The sequence below is a fragment of the Osmerus mordax genome, chromosome 2 (genome assembly GCF_038355195.1).
Source record: "Osmerus mordax isolate fOsmMor3 chromosome 2, fOsmMor3.pri, whole genome shotgun sequence".
Lineage (NCBI taxonomy): Eukaryota > Metazoa > Chordata > Actinopteri > Osmeriformes > Osmeridae > Osmerus > Osmerus mordax.
In genome coordinates, this window is record NC_090051.1 from 4,231,213 (window position 1) to 4,254,887 (window position 23,675).

At 49.9% G+C, this 23,675-nt stretch overlaps 1 protein-coding gene across 1 annotated transcript; it reads left to right on the forward strand.

Annotated features, from left to right (window-relative positions):
* The first annotated feature begins 4,916 nt into the window (after positions 1–4,916).
* On the forward strand, positions 4,917–23,482 carry itga4 (integrin alpha 4). Its single transcript, XM_067227563.1, has 28 exons — positions 4,917–5,244; positions 5,625–5,740; positions 6,766–6,860; positions 7,450–7,579; positions 7,876–7,943; positions 8,341–8,470; positions 9,162–9,247; positions 9,923–9,985; positions 10,187–10,324; positions 10,572–10,680; positions 12,530–12,624; positions 13,744–13,834; positions 14,109–14,154; positions 14,238–14,392; positions 15,504–15,658; positions 15,974–16,126; positions 16,530–16,606; positions 17,106–17,256; positions 17,445–17,543; positions 17,708–17,784; positions 19,076–19,165; positions 19,299–19,386; positions 19,631–19,738; positions 20,987–21,112; positions 21,197–21,322; positions 21,424–21,522; positions 21,988–22,107; positions 22,363–23,482. The coding sequence occupies exons 1-28, from the start codon at positions 5,063–5,065 to the stop codon at positions 22,453–22,455; spliced, it is 3,066 nt and encodes a 1,021-aa protein (XP_067083664.1). The 5' UTR covers positions 4,917–5,062; the 3' UTR covers positions 22,456–23,482.
* The last annotated feature ends 193 nt before the right edge of the window (positions 23,483–23,675 follow it).

The following is a 23,675-nucleotide window of genomic DNA, read 5'->3' on the forward strand; positions in this document are numbered from 1 at the left end:
GTCGGTGCCAAACCTCACCACAGCTGAGGCTCACTTTCCCTCTCTGTAGCTCTCCTTCTCGCTCTCACCCTCTCTCTCACAAACGTACGCTCTCACACATGCATTCGCTCTGTGCCCTCAAAACACACACACTCTCTGTCTATTTGTCTGTGTTACCAAAACATACACACACACTCTCCTTCTGTCACACACACACAGACACACACTCAAACACACAAACACACACAGCCATACCCACCCCAGAGGTAGCCTTGGGGGTGAGCTAACCTTTCTGCGGCATGATAGCCTGGGGGGGGCTGGCGGGGGCTGGGGGGGGGGGGGAGTGAGGTGGGAGAGTGGGGGTGGCCTGGGGGATAAGATAGGAGAGTGGGGGGGGGAGGGGGGAGGGGAGTTGGGCAGGGGGGGTTGACGAGTGGGCCGCTGCCTGGTCCCCCTGTGGAGATGACAGGGTGGGGGACAAGAATTGCCTGGCTACTATTTCTCTTTTCTCTCTACCTTTCTCTCTCTCTCTCCCTCTCTCTCTCTCTCTCTCTCTCTACCTTTCTCTCTCTGTCTCTCTCTACCTTTCTCTCTCTCTCTCTCTCTCTCTCTCTCTCTCTCTCTCCCTCTCTCTCTCTCTCTCTCTCTCTCTCTCTCTCTCTCTCTCTCTCTCTCTCTCTCTCTGTCTCTCTCTCTCTCTCTCTCTCTCTCTCTCTCTGTCTCACACACACCCACGTACACATACACACACACGAACCAGACACAAAAGACACACAGCTTCCACAGCTTGTAAGCGGATGGAGGTACACCAGGTTGCGAATCATTCACTGTGCTTCTATACACACACAAACAGATGGATCCAGTATCCTGTATCAGAGTGACCTACATTTGTCTGATTCTTACTGTGATATACTGCTCACTTGAGAGATGACGAGAGACCGTCATATCGTTTCCAGTGGTGTGTGTGCGTGTGCGAGAGTGAGTGGGTGTGTGTGCGTGTGTGTGGGTCAGAACACTCATGTTTGTGTGATGTCACTCCCAAAGGAACAACAGTGAAGCCATAAAGCTCGCTCATAAAGACCATGATAGTGTAATAACACAGGAATCCCCTGGTAACAGCATGTGTAGCATTACCCCTTCTCCACCTCCCCCTTCAAGCCACTGTACAACAGGACAGAACTACACACACACACACACACACTGACAGACCCGCACACTGAAGCTCACACACACACACAGGACAGTTACCCCCCCCCCCCCCCCCCCCCCCCTTTAGTACCCAGACAGTAGATTTAGTGGTTGTGAGGAGGAAGGGAGTGGGAGGGAGGGGAGTAGGGAGGAGAGGACTGGGGAGGAGAGAGGGGGGGATGGATGGAAGAGGAGAGGTGGGAGGAGGTGAGTGGGGATGGAGGGATGGAGGGGAGTGGGGAGGAGAGAGGGAGGGGGGGATGGAGGAGGGGAGGGGAGGTGAGTGGGGATGGAGGGATGGAGGGGAGTGGGGGGGAGGGAGGGAGGGGGGGATGGATGGAGGAGGGGGGGGAGGAAGGATGGAGGGATGGATGGATGGAGGAGGAGAGGCGGGAGGAGGGGAGTGGGGATGGAGGGATGGAGGGGAGTGGGGGGGAGGGAGGGAGGGAGGGAGGGGGGGATGGATGGATGGAGGAGGGGGGGGAGGAAGGATGGAGGGATGGATGGAGGAGGAGAGGCAGGAGGAGGAGAGTGGGGATGGAGGGATGGAGGAGGGGAGTGGGGAGGAGGGGAGTGGGGAGGAGGGAGGGAGGGAAGGGGGGGATGGAGGAGAGGAGGGGAGAGGAGGGAGGTGGGGATGGAGGAGGGGAGAGAGGAGGAGGGAGGGAGGGAGGGGGGGATGGAGGAGGGGAGGGGGGGGGGGGGTAGGAGGGGGGGCTGGAGGGGAAGTGGGAGGAGGGTAATGGGGAGGAGAGAGGAAGGGATGGAGCAGGGAAGAGGGGAGGAAGGAGGTGGAGATGTTTGGAGGGAGACAGGCCTATTGGCCACAGCTGGTTCCTGTCCTGCTCTGTAGCTCAAAATGACCCTCCTGAGACACATTGTACGTGCACTCACACTCACACACACACTCTCACACACACACTCGCACATGCACTCTCACACACACACACTCTCACACACTCTCACACACACACACACTCGCACACACACTCTCACACACACACTCGCACATGCACTCTCACACACACACACGCACTCTCTCACACACACACACTCTCACACACTCTCACACACACACACACACTCGCACACACACTCTCACACACACACTCTCACACACACTCGCACACGCACTCTCTCACACAAACACACACTCACACATGCACTCTCACCCACACACACTCTCACACCAATACACACGCACTAACACACACACACTCTCACACACACACATTCTCACATGCACACACACACAATAGGGGGGACGTTTCTCCTAACTTCCAGGAGACACAGCTACCCTCACCTACAGAATGATGGGCTGTTCTCTAGTCCACGGGCTAGCAAGCATACCAAGAGTTACAGTAACGCAGAGATAGAGATAGGTTAACCTTTACATCGCTACATCAACAGTACCATCAGATTAGCTCAGGTAAGAGATAGGAAAACAAAAGGAGATTAGAGAGAGAGAGAGAGAGAGAGAGAGAGAGAGAGAGAGAGAGAGAGAGAGGAGAGAGAGAGAGAGAGAGAGAGAGAGAGAGAGAGAGAGAAAGACAGAGAAAGACAGAGAAAGACAGAGAAAGACAGAGACAGTGTGAAGAGAGATGGACAGTAAAAAAATAGAGAAAGGAAGAGGATGTGTGTGTGTGAGTGTGTGTGCGTGTGTGTGTGAGTGCATGTGTGTGATTGCATGTGTAAGAGCACACCTCGACAGGGATACGAGGGCTAAACATGCTAAGCTCCACCATGTGTCCTGATAGACTTTATGAGCATCAGGATCGTCTGCGAGCCAGGCAGCGAGAGAGGGAGTGAGCGAGCTCTCTGGATCTCCTTATCTCCTCGGACGGTGATAGCAGACCCTATCTCCTCTCAGGACCCAGCCCCGCACTACCTCTGCTCCTGGCCTGGTGGATGTGGACCAGAGCTCAAGCCTCGGTTCAGCCAGACAGACAGTCACCCTGCCCAGGGTACAGGACATTCTGTAGCCTGGACCTGTGCAATCCAGCTGGGCCCTGTTAGAGAGCAGGACAGAGGGAGGAGGAGGGGGAGGGAAGGGATGAGGGCAGGAGGGGGAGGAGGTCTGGTGTGGATCTACTGGAAAGCCGTGACCCCCAGGGGGCAGGAGGAGAGGGGAGGGGCGGGGGTGGTCAGCTATGTTAAGGAAGCTAGATACCAGAGATAGCCCGGTCGAAGAGGTGACTGAGCTCTCTGGGGAGTTCTGTGTGTGTGTGTGTGTGGTGGGCGGGAGGAGCAAAAGGAGATAGGATAGACCATAGGGCTGTAACAGTCATGAACGAGCAGCAGCCGTAGCTGGGAGAGGTGGTGTGTCACTGCAGAGCTGGTGGCTAATGCTAGCTCTGGCTACTAACCTGGCTCCCTGGCCTGGTACCCCTTGTACCTGTGTGTGGGTGTGTGTGGGTGTGTGTGTATGAGTGTCACAACAGATGGAGAGGGTGGGGGGGGGGGGTGTATGGATAACTGTCATAATGTGCATCACTGTGTATTTAAATTAGAGTCAACGGTTTCGAGGGCGGGGATGGGGGGGGGCAACAACAATAATTGTCTCTCTCCGAGGGGACTTGTTAACTTATGGGGGGTTCCCTGGAGACTCTCTCGATTTGAACACTGTCTCACATCCTCATTTCCTCTTGTGTTCCTCAGTCGCAGTCAGCATCCAAACTGCCTTCCACACCCGTCTCTCACCAAATAGGGACACGATTGGAGAGTGGAAGCAAAGTAGGCTACTGTAGGTGGTCAGGAGGTAGACATCAATGATGGTCTTTAAGATGGATCCAATTACATTTCATGGTTAGAATATCATTACATAAACCAATTAGTAGGTCTTGTGTGAACAAGATGGGAGATTATTGACTCAGGTTTAACTTTTCAGTAACGGTTCATTGTGATGTAGCCTAAGCCTGACAAGGTAGTCATTACAATTAGGCTTAAATACTCGAGAATGTGCTCGAATGTGCTGAAAGACCTCCGTTTCCTCTCATTAACCACACACCACCACACATTCACCTCTGTCGAAACACCACAGAAACTGTTCCAGTGTAAACCTCCGTGACTGGCGTCTTGTCTCTGCGCTGTAGGACATTGCCCCGGGCTACTTCCAAATATAACCCCGGTCGTATAGGACTACCGTAGCGGGAAACGGGCAATTCCTCCGTGGGAACACAGCAGGCGGCGTGAGGGTATAGCAGCGGGCGGAAAATCCGTGTCTGATGCTACATTCCTCCAAAGTTACTCACCATCATTTAGACCGAACAAATATATGGGGGGAAAACGGAGACGTTTACCCCGGTATCGCCCAGAAGGATAACTTTGAATGACTAAAGACAAAAAACTTTATGGACGAGTGCCAATTAAATGTTTAGATACATAAAGTTTACTAATTCTTTTTTGCATGTTGTCTCGTTTAAAACGTGGGTTACACTGGCCAAGCCGGGATAACGGTGACAAATAACCCGGAAAGATAACGGCCAACCATTTGTTACTGCATATGTGTGAAGTTGTAATAACATTCACACTTTGCCGTGACTTTTCTCCGCAAAGTCGCCCCGTTCCTCCAAGTATAGAAGTCTGCACCGTCTCCGTTGTCTGAGTTGGGCTGGGCGTCCCGCTGTATGTTCAAAGCTCTGTGAGAAGTTTCACGTGACGGAATTTTGCCGTGAGCCAAACGGGAGGTCGTGCGCGGGCGGACTCACGAAGCGCAACAGGAGCTGGGCGCTCGCCGTCTCTATCTTCTTTGTAAAGTTGGCAGGAGGATGTAAAAGTTTGTCTCTATTGACTTTGTCGTTCCTTTCCACGATCCATAGTTTGTATTTCGTTTCTCCTCTGCTGTGCAGTACAGAGTCTTCACCTTTTGGAAAAGTTGGTGGACTATTCTACTGAAATGGAGCGACTCAAGTTGAGGATTGTAAGGTCCTGCTGGCTGGGACTTCTGGCTGCCTTATGCTGCCTTTACCTCACCGATACTTACAACCTGGACGTAGAGCACTCCGTGAACTTCAGCGGTCCTGAAGGATCTCTTTTTGGATATTCTGTATTATTACACAAGCACAAGACGCAGATTTGGTGAGTAGTTTTGACACGATATTTATGATAATTACCCAGACTAATTAGAAACAAAGCATGTTACTATATATGCCAATTTTTTGTAATTATTGGAAAATCAACAAAGCTTGAATTTAGTCCCGGTATGTGTGAAGTCTCACTGGCATGTTAATTAGCCGGACTGCAGAGATTCACAAAGCACCGTTTGATACACAAAAGAGCCCGTTCATCCCGTTAAACCACCGTTAATCTGCCCCGAGCAAAAGTGCATTCATCTGTTTATGATTTCTAACTATTGTCAGCTGGCTTGTTATTGGTCACCAGATGGAGGGCTGTGGAGGAGTCTTTGAGAAGTAGACTATCTCTCCCATTTATGTTCATGTCTCATGTTGTCTGTTTAGGCTGCTAGTTGGAGCCCCTGTCTCCAATTCAACTTTCAAAACCTCAGCCCACAGTCCCGGAGCCATTTATAAATGCAGCGTCTCGGAGAAGAGAGACTGCCAACAGATACTAACAGGTCTGTATGGCTCGTGTTCTCTATTTGAATAACGCCTCGAGAGCGTGCGCCAGATACTGACTTGCTCTCCTCAGCTCCCGGAGAGGGAATCCCGGGCCCAGAGTCATTCTGGATCGCTCTTATGACACGGTTTTGGATGAAAAGAGAGGAGCGGTGGTCGAGTTACTTATCTAATTAGACAGGTTTGATTGCCTCCCACTGTGTCATATGGGACCTCCAGCAAATAAATACTGCTTTGAGAGTCACTTAGTCAAGTCAGTCAGTATTTATACATTATATTCAGAGATGCCCTGTTTAGCTACATGCAAGGGGATGAACAACCTTGTCCTTTCTCCTGGGCTGGAGTTAGCAGTGAGGATCTTTGAACTCTAGCCGATTTCTCAGATTCCCAGCTGGCAATGGCTTACAGGAAATATTATTCTGCTCTTTACACCTCTAATATCATGATATTCATGGGGTTTCTTTTGTTTGCCCTGTTGAAACTCAAGCCCATTTTTTGGTCTGTGGTCAAATCTGTTACTGGCAGCAATGGTTAATTGCAAAAGAATGCCCCATTGCCCTTTGTGTCAGAACAGTTCAGCAGAGTGTTATTTACTAAACTGCTGCGAACGCTGTAGCTGAACACCAAACCACCGGAGCAGGAAGACAACCTGACCATGACCACGGTTGGTTAATGTCAGCCGCATGAACAGAAGATAAAAAACCCCCACACAACTGTCACCACCGTAGTGGAACCGTCGCCGCCTCGAGACCTGCTCTGAAGCCCGGCCTTGCTGTTGTTGTATGTTTGTGTGTGTTTGACATTTACATTTAGTCATTTAGCAGACGCTCTTATCCAGAGCGACTTACAGTAAGTACAGAGACATTCCCTCGAGGCAAGTAGGGTGAAGTGCCTTGCCCAAGGACACAACGTCATTTGGCACGGCCGGGAATCGAACTGGCAACCTTCAGATTACTAGCCCGATTCCCTAACCGCTCAGCCACCTGACTCCTCTGTGTTACTGTGTGTATGGCTGCCGTTGCAGGGGTGGATAGCTGTGGGAAGACATGCGATGCCGATATTGACAACCAGTGGCTGGGAGTGAGCCTGTCCAGGCAGGGCAGCAATGGGAGTGTGCTGGTATGTACAGCGAGGTCCCTCTCTCCTCTCTCAGCACCTGTCTATCAGCAACGTCACCTCACAGTGTTTTCTTGGTTTCTACTGGGACGCTGAAACTAACATTGCGATACCAGCTGGTCGCGGCCTTCTGGACGTGACTCAAGCTGTTGCATGACAGACAGCGTTTGGTGAAACTTTTTTCAGGTTCAGGTTCAAGTTCAGGTTACTGTATTTGTACCCGTAGGTAGATTTAATCTGCAGTGGACAAGTTCAAACATCTTGACACATTTTCATTTTCACAAACGACACAAACAGTGAACCTGAAATCTGATCAAAGTGCTCCAAGTTCCCATCATGAAACATGGCTAAAACACAGTTGTTCTCAGTTGCCAACGCCATGTTTTTGTGTGTGTTTTGGTGGGCTCTGATTGGCTCCCTCCGTCTCCCCTGCGTTCTGATTGGCTCCCTCTGTCTCCCCTGCGCTCTTATTGGCTCCCTCTGTCTCCCCTGTGTTCTGATTGGCTCCCTCAGTCTCCCCTGCGTTCTGATTGGCTCCATCTGTCTCCCCTGTGTTCTGATTGGCTCCCTCTGTCTCCCCTGCGTTCTGAAGGCCTGCGGCCATCGCTGGAAGAACGTTTACTACGCCAAAAAGGAGAACCTGAACAACCTTCCTCACGGTGTCTGCTACCTCTACCACTCTGACCTCAAGCAGTCTCTGCCTCTCATTCCCTGCTATAGAGGTAGGTACTCTGACAGGCGTCTAACCTGATACTAACCTAGTACCGTTAGACCAAAAGGACATCATCATGTGTCAGAGAGGTAACTTTTGAATTGTGGAGCGACCAGCCTTATCACCCAACCACCTCTGTTAGACATTGACCAGTTGGTCAACAGAGATAATGCAGGGAGACCACACTGACTGGAAGGCCCTGTGACCAAGGTGGTGTGTGTGTGTGTGTGCATGTGTGCACATGTTTGTGTGTGGGCGTACGTACACTAACACCTGTCTAAGTGTGTTGCACACATCCTTCCTCAGATTACCAGAAGAAGTTTGGGGCAGATTATGGTTCCTGCCAAGCTGGGATATCCAACTTCATGACAGAGGTATCCACACACCCTTCCATATGATGGTTCAGCTCAAGTGTATCAAGTGCATTTTTGCATGATAGTTCATGACATAGAACTGGAACAGGGCTGATCTCTCTCTCCCCCCTCTCTCTGTGTCCCATTATCTCTTTATCTCTCTCTCTTTATCTCTCTTCTTTCTTTCTTTCTTTCTTTCTTTCTTTCTTTCTTTCTTTCTTTCTTTCTTTCTTTCTTTCTCTCTCTCTCTCTCTCTCTCTCTCTCTCTCTCTCTCTCTCTCTCTCTCTCTCTCTCTCTCTCTCTCTTTATCACTCTCTCTTTATCTCTCTCTATTTATCTCTCTCTCTCCCATGATCTATTCCTTTCTCTCTCGATCTCCCTCCCTCTCTCCCTCTCTCATCCTCTGTCTGCCTTCAGAAACTGCTCATCATGGGCGCTCCAGGGACCTCTTACTGGACCGGCTCGGTGCTGGTGTACAACATCTCCAGCAAGGTGCTGTCGGCGTACGTGGACGATGACAGCACCGTCCAATATGGCAGCTACCTGGGTACGGTTCCAGCCTCACAAGCCGTTTCTTTCTAGAGGCTTCTTATGTACCTGTTGAGCACCTAGTTCCTAGTAGAACCTAAACATGGTTCTAATTTCAACCTCAAATGTTTTTTTTGTTGTCGTAAAAACATGCAAAATAGTGGTGCGCAGGAACCAAAAAAGTGGTCCAGAAACGTTTTACCACAAGTGATAGTTTGTATGTATTAATAGTAATAGATTAGGTTATTTTAGATCTACAAATGTGCTGTATTCAGAAAGGAAACAAGCTGTACATGAAAAGTAAACAGGAAAAAGGAAGACATGTGTTCTACTGTCACCATGACAACACCATGTGTTGTTTCACACAGTCGACACAGCGGTGATTGTCACAGCAGTAAGTTTAACTCACCTCGCTCAGCTAAACAGGCTCTTACTGATATCGTAACTCCCATGACAAACACCTCACAAACACAGAAATAAAGGTTTAGATAAACACATTTCAAGTTGAAACAAGGCTGTTTTCTTATCACCCGGCCGTGAGTTTGCCTCGTCTCTGCTAATCACTGCTTCATTGTTTGGTGACACTAGGAAGACTGCAGTTTCTGTGCCTGAGGTCTAAAATCACAGTCTGACTTATAACCTTGTTGTTGAACTGCGATAAGTTGAATGCCATTCTAATAGTGTGTGTGTGTGTGTGCGTGTGTGATCAGGATACTCGGTGGGAGCTGGCCACTTCAGCAGTCCTTACTCTATGGAGGTGGTGGGCGGAGCCCCACAGCACAGCCAAACTGGGAGGGTATGACATCACTTCCTCTTTTCCATCCTGCTCCTTGCTCTTTCTCAGAACACAACTCATATTAATAACAGTACAGCATGAATGTGTGTGTGTGTGCTTGTGTGTGTGTGTGCATAAGGAAGGGTTAGTGTTTTCGCAGACGAGTTCCACCCCCGTCTGAAAGTCGGACACTGTAGAAAGGAAATGGTATATACACACACACACACAAACACACACTCACACTTACACTCACACACACACACACACACACACACACACACACACACACTCAAACACACACACACAGACACATACCAACAAAGTCTGTTGATGGTGCAGCTGGAGTGTGTGTGAGACTCTGGTTTGATTGATGGGTAATAATGGGTATATGATCTGTGCGTGTGTCTGTGTGTGTCGTCTGGTGTCTGGTAAACTCATCTGAATGAATCTATATGAACTGTATGACAGGACAGACAAGCTCTCTCTGCACAGCCAGGAAGAGAATCGTAACTCTGTCATGAGGCGTTTATCTGCACACAAACCTGTTTCTGAAAGACAGCGACATGTTCCAAGAACGGATTTACAAGAACGGAAATTGCTAGATATGCTTGTGTGAAGGGATGAGTGTCTGTGTGCGTTCTCTGAAAGTCATGCATCTTCAGTGGCAAGAAAGTTCACCCTGTATGTTCTCTCCAGGCCTACGTCTTCAGGATACAGGAAAACACTCTGAAGATCATCGCTGAGGTTAAGGGCACCAAGGTAAAACTGACACTCACACCCAGACACACTCCCTCCTCACACACACACACACACACACACACACACACACACACACACACACACACACACACACACACACACACACACACACACACACACACACACACACACCAGACCAGAACGTTATCTGTCCTTGAACTACTGTTGCTGATGTGCTGATTTGGCATGTGTGTTCTGCAGCTGGGCTCGTACTTCGGGGCGAGTGTGTGTGCGGTGGATCTGAACGCTGATGGACTGTCCGATCTGCTGGTAGGAGCTCCCCTGTCCAGCACACTGAGGGAGGAGGGGCGTGTCCACGTCTACATCAACCAGGGAGACGTGAGTCCCACACACACACACACACACACACACACACATGTACACACACACATATAGACACACACACACACATATATATACACAAGCACACACGTGCACACACACACACACTTGGTACACATGAAACATATCAAAACCTCACAAATCTCTCATCCCCTCATCAAGACATACCTCACTGGCAGTCTCTCTCTGGCTAGTAGCACATCCAGTTTAATGTAACTGTGTGTGTGTGTGTGTGTGTGTGCAGACTGAGCTGAGGGAAGCAGAGTTCCAGCTGGTGGGCAGTGATTCGTATGCCGCCAGGTTTGGAGAGACCATCGGTGACCTGGGAGACATCGATGATGACGGCTACCCAGGTGAGCTAGCTGATATTTGGTGAACTCAGTTGATGTTTTCCCGGCATGTGTGGGGGGGTCAGGTGGCTGAGCGGTTAGGGAATCAGGCTAGTAATCAGAAGGTTGCCGGTTCGAATCCTGGCCGTGAAAAATGAAGTTGTGTCCTTGGGCAAGGCACTTCACCCTACTTGCCTCGGGGGAATGTCCCTGTACTTACTGTTACTGTAAGTCACTCTGGATAAGAGCGTCTGCTAAATGTAAATGTAAAATGTGTTTTGGTGATGGTCTCACCAGCCACAGTATCAGAGCAGCTGTGGTGTTCATAGAGCAGCTACTGGGGTGTTCATAGAGCAGCTGCTGTGGTCTTCATAGGAGCAGCTACTGTGGTGTTCATAGAGCAGCTACTCTGGAGTTCATAGAGCAGCTCCTGTGGTGTTCATAGAGCAGCTCCTGTGGTGTTCATAGAGCAGCTGCTGTGGTGTTCATAGAGCAGCTCCTGTGGTGTTCATAGAGCAGCTCCTGTGGTGTTCATAGAGCAGCTGCTGTGGTGTTCATAGAGCAGCTCCTGTGGTGTTCATAGAGCAGCTCCTGTGGTGTTCATAGAGCAGCTACTGGGGTGTTCATAGAGCAGCTCCTGTGGTGTTCATAGAGCAGCTACTCTGGTGTTCATAGAGCAGCTACTGGGGTGTTCATAGAGCAGCTGCTGTGGTGTTCATAGGAGAGGTGGAAACGAACAGGAAGTCTACCTTACACACATAATAATAATAATAATAATATATTTTATTTGTAGGCGCCTTTAAAGGCACTCAACTAGGCACTAAAGGCACTAAACCAAAACTGAAGTAAAAATCAGTTTATGTAGAGAAACGAGAAATAACCTGCTGTAGTTTTGTTACGCACAATACTCCAACCAAAAATGAATACATGTAACCATACGCCAACTGAACTAGCCTCACCATGCAGCCACAAGACCACCAGGAGATACCATCTCTCACCATGCAGCCACAAGACCACCAGGAGATACCATCTCTCACCATGCAACCACAAGACCACCAAGAGATACCATCTCTCACCATACAGCCACAAGACCACCAGGAGATACCATCTCTCACCATACAGCCACAAGACCACCAGGAGATACCATCTCTCACCATGCAGCCACAAGACCACCAGGAGATACCATCTCTCACCATGCAACCACAAGACCACCAAGAGATACCATCTCTCACCATACAGCCACAAGACCACCAGGAGATACCATCTCTCACCATCCAGCCACAAGACCACCAGGAGATACCATCTCTCACCATGCAGCCACAAGACCACCAGGAGATACCATCTCTCACCATGCAACCACAAGACCACCAGGAGATACCATCTCTCACCATGCAACCACAAGACCACCAGGAGTAACCATGCCTCACCATCCAGCCACAAGACCACCAGGAGATACCATCTCTCACCATCCAGCCACAAGACCACCAGGAGATACCATCTCTCCGTCCAGCAGCGCTCCCTCAGTCTTCCCCAATGCCCCGCCTCCACCCTGGATCCACTCCACCACATCCTCTCACCCTGTTCGGCACACGCCTACCGCTGCTCCAACTGCCACTTACTGCTGCACTGTTCAACTGCCACTTGCCACTCAGTGTGTGTGTGTGTGTGCATGTGTGTGTGTGTGTGTGTGTGTGAAGGGCCTTGTCAGATGAGAGGAGTGGGTGGGAGGCTCCTGAAGTGTGTTATTAAGGCTATTACATCCCTGTGGACCTGTAACTGTGGTCTGTAACTAGAAGGCTGCACGTGTGTGTGTGCGTGTGTTTGCGTGTGTGTGTGTGCTTGTGTGTAACTCTGTGACTGGCTCATGTTTCAGATGTGGCCATAGGAGCTCCGCATGAGGAGGAGTTGGCGGGGGCTGTGTATATCTACAACGGCAGGGCCCATGGCATCTCTCACACACATTCTCAGGTACGCTGTGATCCTCTGGTGGGACACACACACACACACACACACACAGAGATACACTCACACAGACACCACACACACACTTCTCTTTCTATCATTTAAATCTGAGCACAGCCAGTCTGAGTCAGATGTGTGTCCGCCAGATGTGTGTCTGTGTGTGTCTGCCTGTGTGTGTGTGTGTGTGTGTGTGTGTGTATGTCTGTGTGTGTGTCTGCCTGTGTGTGTGTGTGTATGTGTGTATGTCTGTGTGTGTGTCTGCCTGTGTGTGTGTGTCTGCCTGTGTGTGTGTGTGTGTTTGTGTGTATGTATGTATGTGTGTGTCTGCCTGTGTGTGTCTGCCTGTGTGTATGTGTGTATGTCTGTGTGTCTGCCTGTGTCTGTGTGTGTGTGTCTGCCTGTGTGTGTGTGTGTATGTCTGCCTGTGTGTGTGTGTATGTCTGTCTGTCTGCCTGTGTCTGTGTGTGTATGTCTGCCTGTGTGTGTGTGTATGTCTGTGTGTCTGCCTGTGTCTGTGTGTGTGTGTCTGCCTGTGTGTGTGTGTGTGTGTGTATGTCTGTGTGTCTGCCTGTGTCTGTGTGTGTGTGTCTGCCTGTGTGTGTGTGTGTGTGTGTGTATGTCTGTGTGTCTGCCTGTGTCTGTGTGTGTGTGTCTGCCTGTGTGTGTGTGTGTGTGTGTGTGTGTGTATGTCTGTGTGTCTGCCTGTGTCTGTGTGTGTGTGTCTGCCTGTGTGTGTGTGTGTCTGCCTGTGTGTGTGTGTGTCTGCCTGTCTGTGTGTGTGTGTGTCTGCCTGTGTGTGTCTGCCTGTGTCTGTGTGTGTGTGTCTGCCTGTGTGTGTGTAAGCCCATGTGCAACTCCTGTCTGCCAGAGGTCGTCTCTCAACTGTTAAACTTAATGACGACTCATGACCCTGTGTGTGTGTTCAGAACGTAAAGAAAGTATAAAGAGCATAAGATACTGACCAATCTGCTCTGTTTTTGTGTCTGTCTGTCTGTGTGTGTCTGTCTATGTGTATTTGTGTGTATCTGTGTGTATCTGTGTGTGCGTGTGTATCTGTGCGTGTGTATCTGTGTGTGTGTGTGTATCTGTGTGTGTGTGTGTATCTGTGTGTGTGTGTCCCATCAGAGGATCACAGCCTCGGTCCTGGGTCGCCCGTTCAGGATGTTTGGCCAGTCCCTGTCTGGAGGCATCGACGTGGACGGAAATGGTTACCAAGGTAACCCTCTCTCGCAGTACAATGTGGGTCTGTGTCCATGTGTGTGTCTTTCAGAACGTGTGTGTGTGTGGGTGTGCATGTGTGTGTCTTTGAACTGAATGTACTGTAAGGGATGAGATCATTACCATTCTAAAAGAGGAGTGTTTGCGTGACATGGTGGTTGGTGTCACCAAGACATTCTGCCCAGAGAAACACATCCAAACTCTGACTGACTCTCACCCTCACTGACTCTGACCCGGAACTGGACCCTGACTCTACCTCTTCTGATGTTTAGACGTGGCAGTGGGAGCCTTTCTCTCAGACTCAGCTGTCATACTGAGGTAAGAACGCCACACACACACACAAGAATGACTAGCTACCCAGAAACAAACCCCTCCTGAGTGTGTGTGTTTTCCCGCGGCAGGACCCGTCCTGTGGTGACGGTGGAGGCGGGGTTGTTCCTGCCCGTGGCGGTGAACCGCTCGGTGGCGCTCTGCTCGGAGGGCGGCTCGCCCGCCGTGTGCGCCAACGTGTCCGTGTGCTTCAGGCTGCGCTCGCGCCGCTACACCGGCTTCATCGGTGAGTTTCCCCTGCTCCTCGCAGGTCACCACGTTCAGAGCCTACACACACACACCAAATATACCCCCCTCCACACACACACCACACATACACCCCTCCACACACACACCACACATACACCCCTCCACACAAACACCACATATACCCCCACCTCCCACACATACATACACACACGTATCACTTGCTGTTGACTCGGATCAAACCTGGGTCGCCCGCTTGCCGTTTGACCAAGAGGCCGTCCTCACCCTGTCTCAGCCAGGTAGACGTCAGGTGCTCTGAGAAGCAGCCATCTGTCTGTTTGTCCTGGATTAATGGTTACACCCCGGCCGAGGTCATGTCAACACGCACGCACTCGAACCACACACCACACACGTCACACACACACACCATACACACACACACGACACACCATACACCACACACCACACACATCACACACACAAAGCACTGCAAAAAACAACACACACACACGGCTGTGTACAGTACTATCTGGGGCACTCTCATCTGTGTGCCAAGCTTCAGTGAACGGTGCATGAAGTCTAGTTCTGGACTCTGGACACCTGTCATCAACAGTCGCCCTGCTACTCGAGTTATTTAAACCGTAGTCAGCAGGGAGATGTGTTGGGGTGGAGGAGGAGGTGGGGGAGCTACACTGCAATACATACCAGCAGGGGGGGGGGGGGGAGCTACACTGCAATACATACCAGCAGGGGGGGGGGGGAGCTACACTGCAATACATACCAGCAGGGGGGGGGGGGGGGAGCTACACTGCAATACATACCAGCAGGGGGGGGGGGGGGGAGCTACACTGCAATACATACCAGCAGGGGGGGGGGGGGAGCTACACTGCAATACATACCAGCAGGGGGGGGGGGGCTACACTGCAATACATACCAGCGGGGGGGGGCAATAGGGAGAGAGGGACTGTAACTTCTTCAACTGTAGCTTTTCACTGTCATCTTATCAGACTTCCTCCTGTAGACACACACACACACACACCACCACACACACACAACCACACAACCACACCCAGTCCTGGTTACATCCCTCCCTATGACATAAACTGATGTCCCCATGATAAGATAAATATAAGAATATATACCCCCCACAGAGCTCCAGTACAACCTGACCGCAGACACCCGCCACAAAGACTCCTTCCCCGCCCGCTTCTATTTCCATGGCAACGGGACGTCCAACACCACCAGGGGGCGTGTGAGGGCCAAGCATGACGAGCAGCCCTGCATCACACACCTGGCTTTCTTGAGGGTGAGTGTGTGTGGGCGTGGGTAAGAGGGTAACCATGTGTGTGTGTGTAAGAGGGTAAGCATGTGTGTAGTCATCACCCATGACCATCGAATGTGCATGACAGGATGTGTGTGTCTGGGTTTGATGTGTGTGATGTTGGTGTGTGTGTGTGTTTGGTGTGTGTATGAGGAAGTGACAAGGGGCCCCAATCTACTTCCCCCTTTGAGCTGGTAAACAATTTGTATTCATTTTAGCTGACTTGCTGTTGAGTCAAATATGTGTTTTAGTAGAGGGACCATCTCCCCCTGTGTGTGTGTGTTTGTGTGTGTTCTCCAGAGGGACGTGAGAGACGTCTTCACACCCATCCAGTTCCAGGTGACCTTTGCCCTCAGGGACAACGTGGTCCAGAGGGGTTCTTCCAAAACCTTCCCTCCCCTCAAGCCCATCCTGCAGCAACGAGGACAGAACAGCAACCACATAACCAATCAGGTACCATCTACCAACATCATACCACACCCTTAACAACCACATAACCAATCAGGTACCATCTACCAACTCCTCGCCATGCCCATAACAACCACATAACCAATCAGGTACTGTCTACCAACATCATACCACACCCTTAACAACCACATAACCAAATAGCACCTCCCCACCCTCTCTTTCCCCCATGGCAACTATATCACCAATCAAGTAGCATCACTGCACCTTGAACCATGCCCACAGATACCATTTTCTAGCCAGGTAGCATTCCCTCTGACCCTGTCTGTCTCCCAGTCATGCTAGTGGAGGAGATGATATACTGATCATGGTGGAGGTAATGGTGTTGACGTGATACTAATGAAGGCATCAGTCATGTAGAGGTGTCGTTTGATTTGTTTTCACTCCACAGACGGAGTTTGCTCGCCACTGCTCTATGGACAAGTGTTCCACCAACCTGCAGGTGTCTGCTCACCTGGTCCTACCAGAGTAAGTAGCTCTCCTCTGCAACTGTCTCACTGAGGAGAGAGGGAGGAGGGAGGGAGACAGAGAGGAAGAGAGACAGAGAGGAAGAGACAGAGAGGAAGAGGAAGAAAGAAAGAGAGAGAGAGAGAGAGAGAGAGAGAGAGAGAGAGAGAGAGAGAGCGAGAGAGAGAGAGAGAGAGAGAGAGAGAGAGAGAGAGAGAGAGAGAGAGAGAGAGAGAGAGAGAGAGAGAGAGAGGAGGAAGGATGTGGTAGGCAGCTACTGTATTTCAGTTTACCATGTGAACGTTCCAACAACAGGTGATTAGAGGAACGTACTTTTACTTTGTGTCATGAGCATAGATCTGTGAAGCAAACAGGAACACATCAACACTGATCTCTGTATTTCTGTGTGTGTGTGTGGGGGTGTGTGGGTGTGTGTGTTTGACATTGTGAAAAGGGAGCATCAATAGAGGCTTCTTGTTAAAAAATATGACTTAAAAAAAGTCATTTTGTTTTCCTGCAGAAAACACCAGAACCTGCCGTACTTTGCGCTGGGCAACGGGAAAACAATTATGCTCAACGCTACTCTGGTCAACTCAGGAGACGATGTCTTCCTACCCAGAATGCTCCTGCGTTTCCCCGGCAACCTGCACTACATTAAAGTACTTGATGCTGTGAGTCTCACACACACAAACTCCCCCCAACTCCACGTCACAGCTCACCGAGGTCTCCTCCTGGTCATCCACACACGCATAAATACACACGTAGACACACAACACACAATACACACTACACGTACACTGATGCCAAACCCCTGATTTTATCTGTAATTATGTATGTGTGTATGTGTGTGTGTGACCAGGAGGAGACCTCAGTGAGCTGTGACCTGGTGGAAGACAACAGGACAGGCGTGGGAGTGGACTGCAGTGTGGGAAACCTCTACCTGGCCTCACAGACCAAGGTACCGTACCACACCCAGCCAATCACTGGCCAAGGCAATGCTCATCCAGCCAATCACTGGCCAAGGCAATCCTTATCCAATCACTGCTCCAGCTAATCACTGGCTATGATGTCTATGCAATAACCAACTCGTATGTCTAATCTGGAAACATCTGCTTGCTGTAGGTGAACATTAGCTTCCTGTTAGACGTCAACCAAAGCAGCAATGCCGGTGACATCATCATCCAGCTCAACACCACCGGGTAAGGATCCCCCCTTTTCACCCTCCCTCCCTCTCCCCCTCCCCTCACCTCAACCCCTCAACCAACCAAACCCTGCCTAACCCTGACCCATAACCCCTGGCCCCTAGTTGACCCCTGAGGTCACCACTGAGTGGATAGAGAGGTGACTTGATCCACGGGCAGGCCTCAAACAGCTGACGTCACCACAACGCACGCAGGCCCCAGCAGAGCAGCAAAGCACAGTCAACACAGTGAGATCGAGGGGATAGGGTGTGTGTGTGTTTGGTCGGTTGGCATGGTAACAGGTCAACAGTGTCTCCGGCCAGCGAGCGAAGCTGTAGTTTCCTCAGGTTAATGTAAACTTAAGGCCTGTCCTCCTTTTTGCAGGAGTGTTTGATCCGCTGGGTTCTACTGTTTAAGGAATGTTGATCTGTTGAGAACATGCTTTTAGTTCTGGAAAAACTCAAATCCAGACAGTAAGGGAGAGGATGAGCCAGAAAGAGAGAGATACCTCCCTAAACATGGAGCTGGATTGAAGCTGCGAAGATGACGGCCGTCCATATATCAGTGCAGCATGCCGGTGTGTGTCGACACTGTTTAGGTTTGGTCTGGTTAGGTCTGGTCTGCTGTTCTCATGCTGTTAGATGATGTGTCTGCCTGGAAGAGACTGGGCTGGATCGCTGCCATGAACCCAGATGTTTTTAATGGCCTGATTATGTCACCTTAATCCCTCCTGTGACTTCCTGTCATACATGTCCCCCATTTCCCTGCTCGTAATGCAGGCGGATCCATCTTTGGGTTCCAGAGCTGGCCGGGTCTAGGTTGTACAATATGTTTGAAACTTGAGGTGATTTCAGGACTCTTCATGTTATATGTTCCAGATTAGTGATGGTATGGACCAGTAGTCTTCAACCCTGGTCCTCAGGGCCCACTGACCTGTATATTCTAGATGTTTCCCTGCTCCAACACACCTGGTTCAAATGAATGGTCATTATCAGGCTTCTGCAGAGCTTGATAACAAGCCGGTCATTTGAACCAGGTGTTTTGGAGCAGGGAAACATCGAGAACATACAGGTCAGTGGGCCCTGAGGACCAGGGTTGAAGACCTTTGGTTTAGAGTATGAATAGTATAGATTCGAAACTGGTTATGTTCTAGGTTCCAGAGTGGTGATATGGGTTCTAGAGCGGTGATATTGTAGGTACTACAGTGGTGATGTAGGTTCTACAATGGTGATGTTCTAGTGTCTAGAGTGGCCATGGTGATGTTCCAGGTCTGTGATGTGTGTTCCTCTGTGGTGTGTGTGTTCATCAGGGACAACTATGAGAGTGAGGATCTTCTTCATGACAACACTGCCAGCCTCGTCCTGCCACTGCGATATGGAGTAGACCTCAATATCCACGGGTAAGAAAAGCTGTGTGTGTGTCAGTGTGTGTGTGTGTCAGTGTGTGTGTGTGTCAGTGTGTGTGTGTGTCTGTGTTAGAGAAGATACCCTAAGCAGTCATAGACAGTGACCACTGCTCTCTCTCCCTCCCAGGTTTGTGTCTCCTAACTCCTTTATATTTGGAGACCAGGAGCCGACACCAGTGGACTGCTACACCGAGAGCTTCAACTACACCTACAAGGTAGGAAACAGCCCTGGTTACTCACTAGAAGTACTTAAAAGTTATTCATTAGGTGATAGTAGAGCCTAAAGTGCCTTTTTATAAGTACCTTTTAATACACAACATCTCCACTGGGGTGTTTCCAACCTTGTTGAGAATGTAGCGATGGCAGCAAGTTGTTCCACCACAGGCAGTGAAGCCATGTTGTGAGGTCACCTGACCTGGTCACCTGACCTGCAGCTGTGTTCCCTTCTTGGGTGTGTAGGTGGTGAACACTGGCCCCAGCAGGGCTCGGAACACTGTGGTGGAACTGGACCTCCCAAAGACTCTGGCCCCTTACCCCTACAGACTGCTGCACATAGCAGAGCACCAGGTAGGACTACAATACCCAACACCCACTAGGACAACCCCACACAAGACCAGGTAGAACTACAATACCCAGCACCCACTAGTACAACTCCACAATACCAGGTAGGACTACAATATCTAGCAACCACTAGTACAACCCCACGCAATACCAGGTAGAACTACAATACCCAGCATCCACTAGTACAACCCCACGCAATACCAGGTAGAACTACAATACCCAGCATCCACTAGGACAACCCCACACAATACCAGGTAGGACTACAATACCCAGCACCCACTAGTACAACCTCACACAATACCAGGTAGAACTACAATACCCAGTACCCACTAGGACAACCACACACAATACCAGGTAGGACTACAATACCCAGCAACCACTAGTACAATCCCACACAATACCAGGTAGGACTACAATACCCAGCAACCACTAGTACAACCCCACGCAATACCAGGTCGAACTACAATACCCAGCATCCACTAGTACAACCCCACACAATACCAAGTAGAACTACAATACCCAGCACCCACTAGGACAACCCCACACAACACCAGGTAGAACTACAATACCCAGCATCCACTAGTACAATCCCACACAATACCAGGTAGGACTACAATACCCAGCAACCACTAGTACAACCCCACGCAATACCAGGTCGAACTACAATACCCAGCATCCACTAGTACAACCCCACACAATACCAAGTAGAACTACAATACCCAGCACCCACTAGGACAACCCCACACAATACCAGGTAGAACTACAATACCCAGCACCCACTAGTACAACCCCACACAATACCAGGTAGGACTACAATACCCAGCACCCACTAGTACAATCCCACACAATACCAGGTAGGACTACAATACCCAGCAACCACTAGTACAACCCCACGCAATACCAGGTAGAACTACAATACCCAGCATCCACTAGTACAACCCCACGCAATACCAGGTAGAACTACAATACCCAGCACCCACTAGGAGAACCCCACACAATACCAGGTAGGACTACAATACCCAGCACCCACTAGTACAACCTCACACAATACCAGGTAGAACTACAATACCCAGCACCCACTAGGACAACCCCATACCATACCAAGTGGCCCTACATACTAGTGCACAAAGTACAGTAGAGCCATGTTGGTCAGGCAAAGTTCAGTGTGAGACCAGTGCAATTGTGTACTCCGTTTTTTGTGTCATACAATAATTTGGCTTATGTTTGAACCTGGGTGTGTGTGTTGTCTGCCAGACATCCCATGGAGAGTGTGTTCTGAAGAACTCCACCATGAGAGTACCGAGAGACTGCGATGTTCCCAGGTCCTCCTTCATTCAGGAAATCACCTTCTTCTTCTCCAAGACAACCAAACGCAAAATGGTACACACACGTGCATCACCAGCACCCTTACGTTTGATTGTTTTCCTGTTGGTAGTCACCATGTTATTTCCTGTCCCTCCCCAGTTCTGTGGCCATGGCGATGACCTCTGTGAGATCCTAGTGTGTCGCCTAGGAGACCTGGAGCCAGGGAAGGAAGCGACCATCCAGCTGGGGGTCAAACTAAACCCCACCGTGCTGCAGCTCTCTCCGGTAACCCACACACACACACACACACCACACACACACACCACACACCCTCTCTCTCAGAAATGTATCATGCTGGTTGTTTATGTGTATCTCTCCTCCCTTAGGGTCGTCATGGCATCATGCTGATAGAAAGTTCTGGTGTGATCAAGTCCCCCAGAGAAGACCCCCACACCATCCTGCTGCAGAGGAGCCCCATAGCCCAGGTCAGTCTAGAACATAGAACCGTCCTGTTACAGTAGAGCCCCATAGCCCAGGTCAGTCTAGAACCTAGAACCGTCCTGTTACAGTAGAGCCCCATAGCCCAGGTCAGTCTAGAACCTAGAACCGTCCTGTTACTGTAGAGCCCCATAGCCCAGATCAGTCTAGAACCTAGAACCATCTTGTTACTGTAGAGCCCCATAGCCCAGGTCAGTCTAGAACCTAGAACCATCTTGTTACTGTAGAGCCCCATAGCCCAGGTCAGTCTAGAACCTAGAACCGTCTTGTTACTGTACATAGTGGAACTGTCTTACATAGAGGACCTGTCTTACATAGTGGACATGTCTTATATAGAGGACCTGTCTCACATAGAGGACCTGTCTCACATAGAGGACCTGTCTTACATAGTGTACATGTCTTATATAGAGGACCTGTCTCACATAGTGGACCTGTCTCTCTTTGTGGCCCAGGTGTATCTTGAGGCTGTCTTCAACCAGAAGCCCCATGCAGCGGTGGAGGTCTTCCTCATAGTGGTCAGTCTGCTCCTGGGTCTGCTCATCCTGGCTGCCATCATCTTCGCCCTCTGGAAGGTACGCACACGCTCTGCACACATGCACGCACACTACACACTCCCTCTACACGCTCTACACATAAACACACTCTGAACACACGCACTCACTCACACACACGCTGGCATGCACATGTACAGCCTAATCTCTGGCGTAGATTCTTCTTTACAGAAGCGTCTGACACATCCAGTTTAGTATTTGTATGGAACATTTTGTATGTACATAAGGTATGTCGAGTGATTTTTGATCTGGTGTTGGTGTGTGTGTGTGTTACAGGCCGGCTTCTTCAAGAGGGAGTTTAAGAAGATGGAGGAAGAGATCCGGAGAGACAGTTGGGACTATGTCCCCAAGTCTGAGAGTGTGTCCTAACCAAGGATGCCTGAGTGTGTGTTATCATGAGGGGATGGAAGAATGTGTGTGTGTGTGTATGTGTGTGTGTGTGTGTGTGTGTGTGTGTGTGTGTGGTGAGGGTTGACATGTTGGAACATGTTGCCGTCCACTACTGGTGCTTTACAAAATGGAAAGAGTGCTCAAGTGGGCCGATCTACTGCTGGACCAATCCCAGGCTTGGAGCCCCGTGACATCATCTGCCCCGGCGACCAGAGCAGACGATGAGGTCGGCAGGACAGACGGACGGACAGACATTCGACCACTGGAGCCGGGGATGGACTGAACCAGGTTCTGAGTTGTCTGGACCTTCCAGAACGTTCTCTCTCTCTAAACACTCCGTCACATTCCGTTGTGGAGTTCTGGGATGTGTCCGAGGGGGGAGGTTGAGGCTTCCCATGTCGCTTGTGCCTGCTGTTCAAGGACTGATGTACTGTTGATGCTTCTCTACATGGCAAGGACATACATGGACATGCACTGTGGGGCCAGGGGTGTGTGCGTACACATGTGTCTGTAGGTGTGTAGTGTATATATGAATATAGAATATTGAAGGAACAGGGAAAGGTGCCACACAAATACAGAACTGAATAGGTTTGAAAAACAACAAGCATATCACTGTTCCGTAAAACAAGGTTCATTGAGTTCTTACTTCTCTTAATAAAACCCTCTTTGCACGCTCGACACACACACAAGCACACACACGCTTCTGCTGGTGTGTGTGTGAGTTCAGTCTGCTTGCACACTTGGCTTTCAGGGATTCGAACATAGTGACCAAGAAGTCAGGCTGAACAGAAGCAAGGAGGAACCTGCCGAAGCTTCTAAAATGAAAATGTTTTTTTTTTTTTATTCGTAATAAATAGGTTTGGAGTTTCAACTTTGACAATCGTTTCGGTCAACACATTTCCTTTGGTCTTAATTTATGTAATTATGTAATTCTGCACTGGAATGTATCATGATGTTTTTTGCTTTTATATAAAAGTCTTTTCTATTTAAAAAAAGGTGTCATGCCAGTGATTTCGGTGGTGTGACATTCATTGTTGTGTTCTTCAGGGGTTTGTCGGAGGGTTAGAACCTTCTAGAAGAGCAGAGGCTGTTCCTGGGTCCGGGTGTTCAGCCTCACTAGCCAGCTGTCTGGGCAGATGCCACAGTCAGGGGGCCTGTCCAACACCTGGCTCCCTCCACAGACAGACGCCCAGATGTGT